We start from the raw sequence: 14390 nt of genomic DNA, 5'->3' as shown, positions 1-14390 counted from the left end.
TAAGCCTAGCACTATATAGTGTTCAGCAAAGAGGAGTTACAGTCTAAGTGACATCTCTGATGGCACACCAGCCTAATTTACCATCTCTGTATAGATCAACTCAAAGTCCAGACACATGTCATATTCTGCAATTCTTTTAAAACTGCGTATTTACAACCTGGCAATTCAGCATTTTCTGTTCTTCCACCCAGGTGCAACATAAGCAATTAAAAGTAATTTTTCACTCGATCAATTAAGTTAATAGAAGGTTTTCCCATGTTCCTGGGAAGCTGTGTGATGAATAATTTCTCAGCTTCCACATGCTTTATTTCACTCAGGTAAAGTGTTAAAGTTTGGGAACAAAATAATTTTTTTTTCAAATGAGGCAGACAATTCCCCTTCCCCCAAAACAAAGCCTTTAGGTTTTGCAGAATTGTGTGTGGACTCTACAGTGGTGTGAATGTGGTTTATTGGGTTTATTTATTGTCATTCTGGCTCCCTTTAAGACCAGGTAGTGCTAAAACCAACAAACTGCTCTCCCCAGACAAATGACAGGAGCTGGTTAGTTCTGGGGCAGAAATGCATTTGTATTCAGTGTCCCCAAAGGCCCCCATGGCCATTACAGCAAAAATGAAAGTAAACTGAAAGCACAGACACACACTAAGCATTTCCACAGGACTGCTGAGACTGGGATGCTCCAGACTGAAGGCACGTTGTCTGCTATGTGCATTGACAACTTTGTATGTGGAGAGGTGGCTTGCATTCCGATATTTATCTGGAATGGTATCTCACCCCAGAAGTCTGCACTGGGTGGGACAACCACTCCAAGCCCTCAGTGGGGAATGAAGTGCTTCAGTTAGTGAATAAAAGACTGGAGATCACTAATGGCTAATATTTTTGCAGAGAATTCTCAATTAACATCTACCTAGAAGCTAAGACACAGGTCTCCATTTACAATAAAATTTGGACTAAGGGATTTAATGGCCTTACGCTTTAAGAACTTTCAACTAAAGATTACAGAAAGCCCATCACCCATTTGAAGGGGTTTCTGTAGTGCTAAATATAAGATTCATAGGGTAGGAGGAACAAATTCAAAGCAACATTCATGATGCTATTGTAACTCACACTATATTCACAGATAAAGCAGAATTTGCATGCACTGAGTTTAGCAAAACTTACACGGAATTTATGTCTCATTGAAATTTTGTCTTAGTGGTTAATAAGTTGATAATGCTTTGACCACATAAATTATTTGATATGTTTAGATATCTTAACAGATCATCTTCCTGCATGTTCTATGCCATCCTTACCTTTTGAGATTACACTTTTTACACATGACTTTACAGTATTCTTGTATGAAGAGATACAGCCCAGCAATACCTTCTACAAGCAAAAATCAGAAATGCATGTCAGTGAAGCACATTAGAAATTTTGGCTTCTCACTTGTACTTAGATAAGTTAATAAACAGATATTACTCTGTTCCTCACATCCCTCCCAAAAAGCCATGGGCCTTTTAAAGTGAGGTGATGCAAACAGAAGTACCAATATTGTGGCAATGTAGATACACAAACAGAACGAGTGAACATTTAAAGCCAGTTTCTACCCCAAGATACTGGCTTCTGGTCCTGCATGAGGAATCCACGTAGTCTGTCAGACCCAGAAGCTGTAAAGGGAAGCTTACGCCATCCTTATTCCTGACACCCTGAAGAATCCTCAAAAGACACAGACTGGACAGAGAGAGAAGTGACAGCTATATTATTATGCATATTCTAGAAATTAAAGAACTGTATTTGATGGACTATTTGTGCTTATTCTTTCAGCTGCAATGATCCTCTAAATGGCAACATGTGTATCCATGACTGTGAGACACACTTGCAGTGAGCTTTGGATTTTTCCAAGCTGTCAATTTTTTTCCAACCTTCAAAGAAGATTTTAGGCCCCCAGGTGGTCTTAGGGTCTGAAACAAAGCTATACCTATCTCAGGTTTGTTCTTCTGTATTCTGTTTAGCCTGGAGAAGAGAAAGCCTAAAGGTAACTTATCAATGTATATAATAATGCACATAAATGTCTGATGGGGAGGAATAAAGAGGGAGCCCGGCTCTTCCCATGTCCCACTGACAGGCACAAACTGAAACACATGGAATACCACTTACAAGGAAGAAAACATATTTTTGCTACCAAGCACTGTTACAGATAGTCCAGAGAGGTTGTAGACTCTCCATCCTTGGAGATTTTCAAAACCAAACTATACACAGCCCTGAGTAACCTTTCTTGGCGGATCCTATTTGAACTGGCCAACTCCAGAGGCATTGATCCTGCCTCAGTGATTCTGTGACTATAGGCCAGGATCAATACCAAGGGAGCTTCTTTGTGACACTTAGCAGGTCTATGAGAGATCAGGAGAAAGGTTTGAGGTAAAGGGAATGATTGTCAGATGAAGTTCAAAATTCACAGAAAGTTCACAATAAATATAATTTATACTTGAAACCACGACAATGGGGTGATGGACCAATGTGAAGTCCCAAGGAGAAACACAAAATATAAGGAATCAAGGAATAAATATTCAAGAGTCTTTATGTGCCTCACTCACTGTGGATTTTAACATTCATATTTTAATTCAGACTTTAATCCTTTCCTAAAACAAATAAAGAACTCCTCCTCAAATAAACAAAAAACTCCTCCTCAATAAATAAAAGTTTGTCAGAGTGACAAACTTTTCTGCTGTAGTAAAATGATCCAATGACTGGAGCAAAGGCTCTGCTCACAAATGGACTAAAGAGAAAAAAAAAATTAAATTTGGAAGTGCTGATGGTTGTAATGAGTTAATAGATAATAAATTTAAAAATGGCATCCTAGATCTAAGATCATAAAATTTGTCTAGACAGACAAACTTATTTCTGTGCTGGGAGCAAGTGGTTATCTCCAAAATCATAAATATAGAAAAAAGTTCAAATACATTTCAAAGCTGGTCCTCTCCCAGATAACACGAATTTCATTTGTGGAAAATTTTCCTTTGTTGTACACTAGATGTCAGGGTTGGACTGAGAGGATAAGTCCATCCACTCCATTACACATCTCTATGCATCAGGCTGGATGCCATCAGCACAACTAAGTTCTAAACTTAGGAATTATTTCTGTGAAACATCCAATTTTTATTAAGAACAGTATGCAAAAAAATCCTCTCTCCCCCACTTTGCAGTATTTCATTTCAGCCAAAAACCCCAGGCTTTGGAAGAGGAAAGAGACATTCTGAGATATCTTTCCAATACCAAAGAGTATCTGGCAGCATTCTTCCCCTTCCCCAGCTCCAGGAAAAAAAAAATAACCCCTCTCTAAACCATTTGGGTGAACAGCAACTTTCTAGAGGGCATTCTAACTGACAGCAGTTCAATACAGTATGGACTTAGCCAGAGAAAAATGAGAGCGAGGAGGAACCTGATCAGAACTCCATTAAAGTTGAGGAACCATAGACACTCCACATGACACACCAAACTGAGTGGTGCAGTTGATGCTCCTGAAGTACTGGATGCCATCCAGAGAGACCTAGAGAAGCTTGAAAAGTGGGCTCATGTGAAACTCATGACATTCAACAAGACCAAGTGCAAGGTGCTACACCTGGGTCGAGGTAACTGCCGGTATAAGGGGTCTGGGGGATGAATAGATTGAGAGCAACCCTGGGGAAAAGGGCATGGGGGTGCTGGTGGATGAAAGGCTGGACACGAGCCAGTAATGTGCGACTGCAGCCCAGAAAGCCAACCATATCCTGGGCTGCATCCAAAGCAGGGGGGTCAGTGAGTCAGGGGAGGTGATTCTGCCCCAGTACTCTGCTCTTGTGTGACCTCACCTGGAGTGCTGCTTCCAGTTCTGGGGTCCTCAGCACAGGAAAGACATGGACCTGTTTGAGCAGGTCCAGAGGAGGGCCACAAAGATGCTCAGGGGCTGGAGCACCACTCCTATGAAGACAGGCTGAGAGTTGAGGTTGTTCATCCTGGAATAGAGAAGGCTCCAGGAGGATCTTATAGCACATTCCAGTGTCTCAAGTAGGCCTACAAGAAAGCTGGAGATGGACTTTTTGCAAAGGCACTGACAGGGTAAGGGTCAATTGCTTTGTCCTAGTTAGAGCAGCCAGGACCAGTTCATCACTGTGTGGGTGTAACCCAAACTGTGTATTCTACACCCTCTATGTAATTTCTCAGGAACTGTTAACAATAGACCATTTCCATCCCTCCAAGTGTTCAAGGTCAGGCTGGATGGGGCACTGGCCATGTGGAAGCTGTCCCTGCTCATGCCAGAGGCGTTGTAAGGAGATGATATTTAAGGTCCCTTCCAACCCAAATCATTCTATGGTTCAATGATGATACCCCAGGCAGGTAATTTCATTACCCTGTACTTTGACTATATATATTCAAGATGACAACTTACCTCTGCTTCATGGTAAAGGAGAGAATGTGGACCAGGAGAGCAAAGGCAGAAATCAATCCCTTTGTGAGATGCTGGTGACAGAAAAGTAATAACTGAAATAAACTATAGATAATAATGAAAGGCAAAAACCCAAAAGATCCCTCTTTCAACTTCTACATAAACCTAGTGCTGTCCACTTGTCCAGAGAACAGTCATGTTCTCTGTTAGGTAAAGTGCCCTAAAGGAAAGGAAATGACACAGAAGTAATTTTGCACATATTTGTATATATATATATGGATGCAATATATGCAGTATACAGCCTATTTGTGTAAAATATTTAGAGTATTCTACAAGCAAAACACAGTTCTCAGAAAATTCCTGGAGATAAATACATTTCATAAGCAGGAGGTTTTAAAGTGCATTCCTTTTCACATTTGGTTTAGGCAGTGACCCAGCCCCATTGCCACAGTCACCAGTTCTGGTGGTGGTGAAGATCAGTATCACAAACATGAAGCACGGGGTACAACAGATGAAAATAACTGAAACATGGTTACATTAGAGTACTCAGGTAGTGAAGATGTCTAGCAAAACACTGAAAAGGTGTGAGACCTTGAGGCAAGTGTGCCTGGAATTGCAGTGAGGGGCATCTATAACAGTGGAAACACACTTTGACTTTTTTCATTCAACAACCAGCCACGGTTTCAATGTGACTGTCACACAGCAATGGTGCAGTTTTGGTGTTAGACATGCTTACAAACTTGTAGTGTATAACAATGTAAATTCACAGTGAGCAAATTTTTACAAATATAAGTAATAGAATTGGTAGGTAGTGGGGATACTCATAATAGGAATATTTATGACAGAGTGTTCAGCCAAGTTTTTGTACAAGAAATGTTGCTTCACAAACCTCAACACTCCTTGAAAGAGCCAATGATGGTTTGCTATTCTCCATTTTAAAAAGGGCTTGACCCAAAGACTGTCAAAGCTACTGAGCTATCATGGATAGAAAAAAGTTTGCAACATATGATCTTAAGATGGGTAAACAACTAGTTAACAACGGGGGGAAAATAAAAATGCAGAAATAAATTAAAAATTGTTAGGAAATTATCAGGATTCATAGTAAAGGAGGATTGTTGTTTCTGCTATTCAATGTGCTTATCCAGAAGATGTGATTTGGAAAAGGTGTTGGTGGAAGAAGAAAGCAAGAGAGGAACAGAAATTAATGCAAAGTGGAGATGAAATAGAAAAATAAGAAGCAGCAGCTTACTTGAGTGTAAATGACAAAACCACCAATTCGATGTTGTAAGTGCAGAATGAGGCATATAGAGAGAGGAAACCCCAACTCTGTACGTGTTTCAGCTATAAATTAATTAGTATTTATTATAGGTAATTCTAGAGAAACTACTGCTCAGTCCTCAAGGAGGTTCAAAAATGAAAGTACAACTTAAACACCTATTCAGAAAGGCTTGGAAGATGAAACAGAAAGTGTCATTACACTATTTTATAGATTTCTGGTGTACCTGACACTTGAGCAGCGTGCAGTGCTCATTCTCTCCTCGGGTTACAACAAAGAAAGATATAGTGAAGAGCAGCGAGGAAGATATAAAGTAGAACAGGTTTGCCTCTGAGGAGAGTAAAAACAGGACTGGAAATGGTCAACTGAGGCAGTAAGTAAACCACCAGGGGCTTCCAGGAAGAGGGCAGAGAGCTATTTGCCACTATTTCTCAAAGTGCAAAATCTGAGGGCAAGATAAACTTTTTCAGAAGGGCCACATTCAATTGTGCAACTCAGACCCATGGGACATAATGCATCAAAAGAACACATGAGATCAAACTCGACTAAATTAATGCCATAGAAAACAATCACTATTATTTAAAATTCAAAAGAGTTTGAGCAATTTTAATGCTGTGCTATGTGTTCTTTTTCCAATGAGCGAAGCGAGAGGACTCTTTATACCCCAGCCTTCCACCTGCATCCTCCTGATAGGTCACATTATGACAGGAGGACTGTACTTCCCAGTACTGCTAGACAACAAAAAACTTTCCCTTGCTGTCTGAAATAGGAGTTATTGTTTTACCTGTGGTAGGCAGAAAATTGCATTGAGAACACCATAAGGAGCCCAACAATCTAGGAAAGTATTGGCTTAATTTGACAGGATGCAAGTCATAGACAGTGACTTCTTTTAAAGTAACAGTCCAGTATTTTAGTACTAAGTGGGCATATGCTGCAATAATAAGGCTACTGAGAACATTTCTAACAAAATGTCCATTACAGTGTTTAGTTAAATCATACACTTGCTTTTATTCAAAACTGCAGCTGCTGTACAATGTAGTATGGCCTGTGCAATGGTTGCACAATATCCTCCATCGGCCTGGGAGGAGCATCATTCCAAAAGATGCCTCTTTAACTCTTCTGCTATTTCCTGTTCCAGCTCTGGGAAATATGTTGAATCTTCTTCATCCTTTCCCTCTCATCAAGCACTTTACATCTCACTTGATGTTCCTCCGATTTCTTGTCGAAGGCAGGGAAATAGTCTCCTGAGCTGGGAGTGGGCCTCCTGAGGTGATGCAGCTGAGGTTTGATGGCTGATGGTGACAAAGGAAAAACAACGATGGTTACCATGCCTAGCTTTCACTCACTAGTAGACAAGAAATCAATTCCTCAGAAGCTGTGTCCATCCTATTCAGCACAGCCTGTGTATGCAAGGGAGGGTTTCTCAGCCTAAAAGTTGGGATTGTTTTGGGTTAGAAAAAAAATACAAATCATAAGTATAGATGTAAAACTCTAAAATGAAACACAGGCATTTTCAAAACTGAAATTTGGGCAATTAAGCAGTTTGGAATAATGGATCTTGAAATCATCCCAGCAGACTACATCAATACAACTGAATCCCAAGGAACATTCTCAAGGTTAGGAAACAACAATTTAGACAGTAGTTAAAGTATCATAAGTAAATGAAGAAGCAACTTTATACTTACCTATCTAAATATGTATAGCTTAACACCTCACTGTACCCAAAATATCTGGGTGACTTCAAAACAATTAATCTGGATAGAGATTATGTTTCCCAGAATTCAGGAACAGGTGGATCTGATGTATTTTGTCTGATTTTCCAGCAAACTACAGGCCATTGTTAAAGTCAGAAGCGGAAAACATATGAATCTGACCATTCTCAACTTCTTGACTCTGTTATTTGAATGTATGTCTTGCTTTCTTACCTCTTTATATAGGTGGACTAAAAAATTAAACATGACCATGATCATCTTATACTTAGTTATTATTTGCAAAATATCCAATTCAATAATTAGTATGATAAGCATTTTAAAAGAAAAGTCATCTCTCTCAGCATGAATCCTAAGTGAGAAAGATTCCCCTGTGTGAGCTAGCTAACATCAAATGCTAGAACAGTCACACTCCAATCTTGTTAAGATCCTTGAATGATTAATCATGCTTCAAAATATCTTGGGAAATAAAAAACTACAGATTTCATAAACTTTAGAAAGACACACCTGGATTTCTTCATTGTCACAATCCTTCCTGTTTTCAACCAGATTAAATTCACATTCATTAAAAGGTTGAAAAATATCCAGATGAATTACTGTTCTTTGAGGCACATACACTTTCCATATTTATTCCATTTTCTGTACTCAGCATGGATTCAGCCAAACTGTTATTAAATTTTCCCTTGCTCAGAGTGGGAAAATGTTTACTGATACCTGGAATTTTATTTGAGTTGTTACCAGAAGAAATAACTTTGCTAATAGTCTTAAGAGGTTTGTCCGGAACAGTATCAGTAGTACTTATCATCTTTATACAGGAGTAGATAAAGGGGATTCATGACATTTAATTTCTTAAAACTTTAGTGACTCAAAGTGATGGGCAGAAGACTTTCTCTTAGGACTCTAGAGTTCCATTCCCAGATTGCTCACTGACTTCTTGTGTGACCTGGACTACAACATTCACTCCAGTTTCTCTGCATGTAAAATGGGAATAAAAATGACAATGCTTACCTCACAGGGTTTTTATATGGGTGAGTAACATCATTCTCTACTTAATAATTATTTTGCTAGCTTTAATACCATTGCTTCAAGATTGCTTAAATAAGGGGGGGGGGGGACTTGGGGAATTTTCTTTTCACTGGCTAGCTTAACCCAGTTTTATTAGTGTTGTTATGGGTAAAGAGTTATTTTTTCCCTTACATCTGTGTGTATTTGGTCTCTCTCTATATTGCAGAGAACCAGAGGCATTGAATCTGAGGAAGTGGACTCCCATCCCAGGTCTTCACCCCTCCAAATTGTCTCAAACTGAGACACTGTGAAAGAGCACGACACCCATGAACAGCTTGGAGAACTGAAACAGCACAGAAACATGCTACTGTGCCTTGGCATCTATATATGGAGCTGCACTGTACCTCATCTGCTGGCACAACAGCTACTGATGAAAATATCTTTAGTAAAACTTGTAAGTGCTTTGCCTGAAGTCTGGGCTTTTTTATTGGTTATTTCTTGTTGACTTCCAGCAAATTTACGCTCTCTTTCACCTACTGTGAATTATACACACATTCACACTAAGCCATTATTTTGTGTAACTGCTTCATACTACCCTCCCTTTCTTCTGATATTTGTGTGGGACAAAAATTGAATAAGAAAATTGTTATTTTCTTAATATGGTGGTGAAATAGAGATAGCAGGATTTGGTAGATGGGAGAAACACAAAAAGACCTATATTTGGGTCCACAAAACAGCCTTATTTTATCCCTTCAATATCTCTGTCTATAGGATAAAAACTCATATTAATTTGCCAGATGAAGTAAAACAATTTGTGAAGCCTGTTCTGCAAGACAAAAAAACCAAAAAATCAGGTATTTAAGAAAGTGGAATGTAGTAAAGATTACTAAAAACAACAATTCATTTGTTCAAACCCAGTGAATGGGTTTAACTTCTTAAATGTGTAAAAGTCATACCATACATGAAGAAGTCCTCTGTTTATATCCATCTCCCAAATAGTAGGCACTGCGAGTGCCAATTTCTAAAGCTGCATTGTATAATGAAATTAGAGTGAGGCAGTACTGACTGACCTGGCAATGTAAGGTGGTTTGCCGAGGAACTCAAGCCTGATGAGTCAGCTGAACATTGCACTGGACCTTTAAAAAGAAAGAGTAGTTTCAGCAGAGATGGATAAATGGTATTCCCACTAACAAAGAAAATGCTTTTTGTAGTGCTGCCTCTACTACTAAATGTTTGTTGTCTTTTTTCTGCCATTTCTTACTCATGTTTCTAGGTGAGATTAACTGGGAAAGTAGTCTCACTTCTGGGGCCCTTTCAATCTAAAGGAATCAATTTCAAATATTCGTATCACCAGGTTTGGGCAGAGAGACCCAATTTATTGATCCCGGAAGTTTCATGTTCTTAAGTTTTGGATCTATGAACTGTTGACAGATCTCAGACTGCTTTCCCTTCAGCTCTGTGTCCTCACAGAACCGGCGATTGACAGTTTTACTGTCAATTGTCCTGCATGGCTCTGAAGGCACACAGCATTTACATTGCTCCTGTGGAGGTTCAGCAAGTGGCTGACATCACCTTTGGGGATGGCTCTGGATATTTATGTCATGGCCAGAGAAAGAACTCTGATATTGAATTTGCAAATGGAGGTTAATCACCCAAATCAGCAGATGCCTTCTCCAAATCATCTTTTCTCCCCCCTTTCTTATGTAACAGCATTTTTTATCACAGTCAACTACGCAAACACCCTCAACATCTAACAGAAACTGGCAGCTTAGCTTCATCTCTACTTGCACTAGACAAGGAGGTACCAAGCCAGTAAGGTATGAGAATACAAGCAGCTACAGTGGCAAGTACACTGGATGTTCTTAAGGGAATCAACACCAGTATACCTCCCTGAGAGGAAAGGAGTGAATTAGAAGTAGAATTTTGGGCCAAAGGAATGCACAAAGCCTTTCATGCCTGTAATGAACATCTCTGAGAGAATGGCTTGGTTTCTGACATCCTTTATCATGACTTTTATCACATTTGGGGTTTTCTTAAAGGAAAAGGTCAAACAGATAAACAGCAGTGCTACACAAAAATTCTCATTATTACTTATGTGTTGTGATGACTCCTGCACAGACACCACCCACATCTACAAGGGGATTAAGTTACTTTCTAGAAGGTGCTATGTAGAGATGTAACGTAATGGTGCAAAAGGAGATCTATCAGTAAAACTGCAGCACAGGACACCAGCTCTGTGAGACTGACAGTCATGTTTCAAGTGGCACATTTAAAAAGAACCAAATGAGCAAGTATTTCAGTGGGCATGAATGTGGTGTGCTGTTCTTTATTTAGGTACTCTTACGGCCTGTGATTTGAGTCAAAAGAGAAAAGTGGAAAGGTGAGATTTACCTTGGGGTCCTTAAATAAGCCAGTTGAATTCTCTATCTCAATTCCCCTATCTTTAGAAATCAGGTAATGACTCTAATCCCTCCTCAAGTTAAGTGAGAGCAAGTGCTAAGAAATAACTGCTGTCTAAACAATGTTTATCATAGCGTTTCCAGAAGTTTAGGCACTATGTCACCACGAGTCAAAGGTCAGCTAGTTCCCTGAACACCAGTCCCAGATAAAAGACAAAACACTGATAGGGATACTTGCAATAGCATCCTTCTCTATTTCAAGAAGGTAAAGTGCCTGATCCTCCCTCCTAAATTATACAGCAGTTTTTGGGAAGCAGAAGACATGGTGCCCTTCCAGCAAGGCAGAGCTTGCTGAGAGCACTAGCAGTCTCTGTGCAGAGCTAGAGGAGTGCCATTTTTATCACACAGCTTCCTAGCCTGTGCCACCCTCTGTAAAAGGCAATCTGGCACCAGAAGACACCTTTGTGCCTATAGGTGGGTGCTGCCAAATAATTCTGTAAAATTTCAGCATGAGGCAAATGGTATGGACCCTATATTTGCAGACTTTCTGCCTTTCTAATTGGTTGCATAGTCTTACTGAGGCTGGAAAAGTAAGGTATCTGAAAACATTTCTATATATCCAGGGAAAGCTAGGTAAAGATGTAAAACCAGAAATCCTTTCTCACTTTTTATAAACATAGGCCATTAGCTGATGAACACCTAATTCATTTCCATTTTTTTTGATTGTTTCCTTCTATGGAATAAAATAAGAGAAAGCAGTTATGTAATTTTTTAAATTATTTTTTATTTTTTTTTACACATTTGCACAGTGGCTGATCTCAAGTTTAACTGGGAGGTGTCTAAACATACCATTCTTTGGCTCATGATGCACTAGCACAGTGCTGCAGAGTAATTCAGGGAGGTGGTGGGGGCAAAGTAAGGAAATGTAGATGTGATCCTGGGAGGCAACCCCATAATATATACTGTCACCTGGCCTAGTCTCTTTGTAGGGTTCCAATTTCTAGATTTCACTTTATATATTCTCCCATCTAATAGATTTCACACAATCTTTTTTTTTTTACATGACAACAAAACATTCTTAGAATGCCAGTAATCCACTGTACATTACACAGATGAGTTAAAACCAGGAGCATGTTAGCTGACTGTCAGTGTATTACAAAACATTTTGCTGTATACCTGTGTGCTTAGACCAATAACTTTGCCTATAGCACCTCTTCTAGAATGGCAACTCTGATCTGCAGTCCCCAAGAGACACCACATCCAGCACTTCCCTTATCAACTCCTGCCAATAGTGAATAACCCCTGATTTCACACCCTCATGCTAATGCATGAGAAACAAGAACTGACCAGACACGAGTTAAGCTGTTTGGTTTTGCTGTCTGAAAGAAGTCACTCAGGGAAAGAAAGAAAATACATACATCAGAAACAGATGAAGAAAAAGATTTAGTGTTTTTTACAACTGTTATTATTCTACTGTGCATAATCTAAGGCATCTTTAGTCACTATAAAAGGTAAGCATAACTTTAAAAATATTGACTAAATCATTCTGCACCTCTGACCAAACACTCGGTTAGGGTATGTTCCCCCTGATGGCAGGAAGAAATCTTACTAAGCAGAGACTGAGTCACCACTACAGAAGTATTTACTTCTGCATTATTGATATTTCATCAGTGTGCCTTCAAAGACCCTGGTCAGAGCTAGAAGTCATATTCTACCACTTTTACTGGGGCTGAATGCTGATGGAAGAGGGGAAAGAGGAAGCAGGAAAGCGCTAAGTGGTGACACAGCCCTCTGCCTGTCACACAACATGTAATGTGCTCAGTGCTGATGGTGGAGCTACTGTCTTCACAGCACTCCACTTTCCTCAAAAATTTACCCCAGAGCTTCTACTGAACCATGAACTCATGAACAGGAACACTATATCTCCGTATATTTTTTTAAATGAGCTGGTTCAGTGAAGACAACTGCAAGTTCTAAGAATTTAAAGAATTACTTTGTACTTCTTCTTTCTGAACATGTAATTGAAGTGCAACCTTTCCACAGTGTGAACCTAATTAAATCACTGGCTTTGAACAAATTCAAACTCTTGCGTACAAAGAAAGAACTCAAAATGTCTCTAGCCTCAATAATGAAAATCCCAGCTACAAACACTCTTAAGTGAGAAGGTATTCATATTTAAAATGTGGATTTAGGTTGAGTTCACTGATGTAATTTTTACTAGTGTCACAAGAAGCTCACCCCTGTACATGCACAGTTTAAGCAGGAATGGAGCCCCAGACTCTGGGTTTAAAGTTCTGTGCTTTTGGACATGAAAAGGAAACAAAGATTTACCTTCCTAAGCCAATGTTCTCCATGTTCTTTACACAGAAAAGAACCACGACAGTAGTCCAATTCCTTGTAAAATACATATGTGACTAACACAGCAAGAAGTCATTCTGAACAGAAAGGTGTTCAGCAAAAACAGTTGTATGTACATGTACAAATGTTGGTTTCTGAACAGACAGGCAAAACTGCATACAATCAACTGGATCCCTATCAAGAGCCCAAGCCACAAAAACCCTTACATATATGTTTGATGTTTCTCATACATTCCTCTTTTGGTTTTGTCTGTCCATACTTATCCAACAACACTTTTCCTTTTCTTTGGCCTGACCATTCAGTCAGTGATGAAAGACCACACTGAGGTGAAAGTAAGAGTCGATCCACGTGATGCCCTGTTGTCCCTCTTCTCCTAGATCTTCAGGTCAGACAAACAACTATTACTAGTGGCCCACGAAAAAATGTGGGTAACAGCTAATTACATGCAATCTCAAGTTAAGCAGGTACATCAAGCCATATATTAATACCTGCTCTGAGAATCTGACAACAGAATTTACCCCAAGGGAATATTGCTTTCATGGGTTATTTCTGTCCTAACTTCAAAAAGAGAACAAAACCAAGGGTTGAGGGGTGTCTGCCTGCTGTTTAGAAACAAAAAGATGTTGCTATCATTTTGTTATCTGGGAAAATATCAAACCCTAAAAAATAATCAAATTACTCTACAAGTTCACCATTCTTCTTAAAAAAAATCTTCTACAGCAAGGTTAAAACTGATATCAAATTCTGTCTGCTAGCAATTGGAAAAGACTCTCAGGGAAAAGGAAAAGACTAACAGTAAAATATTATCAAGTTTTCTTTTTTTAAAATTTCTTTTATATTCTTTTGCATCATCCTAGTGTTGGTTTCACAAGCTGAGTCATAGCAAAGGGCAATACCAGTTTTTGAAGATGAACCTCTTCTATTTGCTTGACCTGTCCAGAAAAATGGAACCATTTGCATAAGGAAATCTGACCTTGATTTTTTTAACAAAAAAACTTCCCCAAAACAACAACAAGAAAGAAGGAAAGAAGGAAAGAAGGAAAGAAGGAAAGAAGGAAAGAAGGAAAGAAGGAAAGAAGGAAAGAAGGAAAGAAGGAAAGAAGGAAAGAAGGAAAGAAGGAAAGAAGGAAAGAAGGAAAGAAGGAAAGAAGGAAAGAAGGAAAGAAGGAAAGAAGGAAAGAAGGAAAGAAGGAAAGAAGGAAAGAAGGAAAGAAGGAAAGAAGGAAAGAAGGAAAGAAGGAAAG

General features: G+C 39.2%; 1 protein-coding gene across 6 annotated transcripts in view; it reads right to left on the bottom strand.

The window, feature by feature from the left end:
* Window positions 1-5177: 5177 nt before the first annotated feature.
* PDE1C (phosphodiesterase 1C) overlaps window positions 5178-14390 on the bottom strand; it is a 69386-nt gene continuing 60173 nt past the window's right edge. For 3 of the 6 annotated variants that reach the window (XM_027902261.1, XM_027902262.1, XM_027902259.1), the window contains one exon: window positions 5178-6967. In XM_027902261.1, coding sequence (XP_027758062.1) covers window positions 6798-6967 — 170 coding nt within the window. In that variant the 3' untranslated portion in view covers window positions 5178-6797. Of the gene's footprint in view, window positions 6968-9091; window positions 9526-14390 lie in introns of those variants that run through there. The other 3 variants (XM_027902263.1, XM_027902258.1, XM_027902264.1) reach the window with 2 other exon arrangements.

Source organism: Empidonax traillii, unplaced genomic scaffold (assembly GCF_003031625.1).
Source record: "Empidonax traillii isolate 1590-97213 ecotype Southwest subspecies unplaced genomic scaffold, ASM303162v1 scaffold857:size263469, whole genome shotgun sequence".
In the NCBI taxonomy this organism is placed as follows: Eukaryota; Metazoa; Chordata; class Aves; order Passeriformes; family Tyrannidae; genus Empidonax; species Empidonax traillii.
This window is presented reverse-complemented; position numbering and strand designations above follow the sequence as displayed.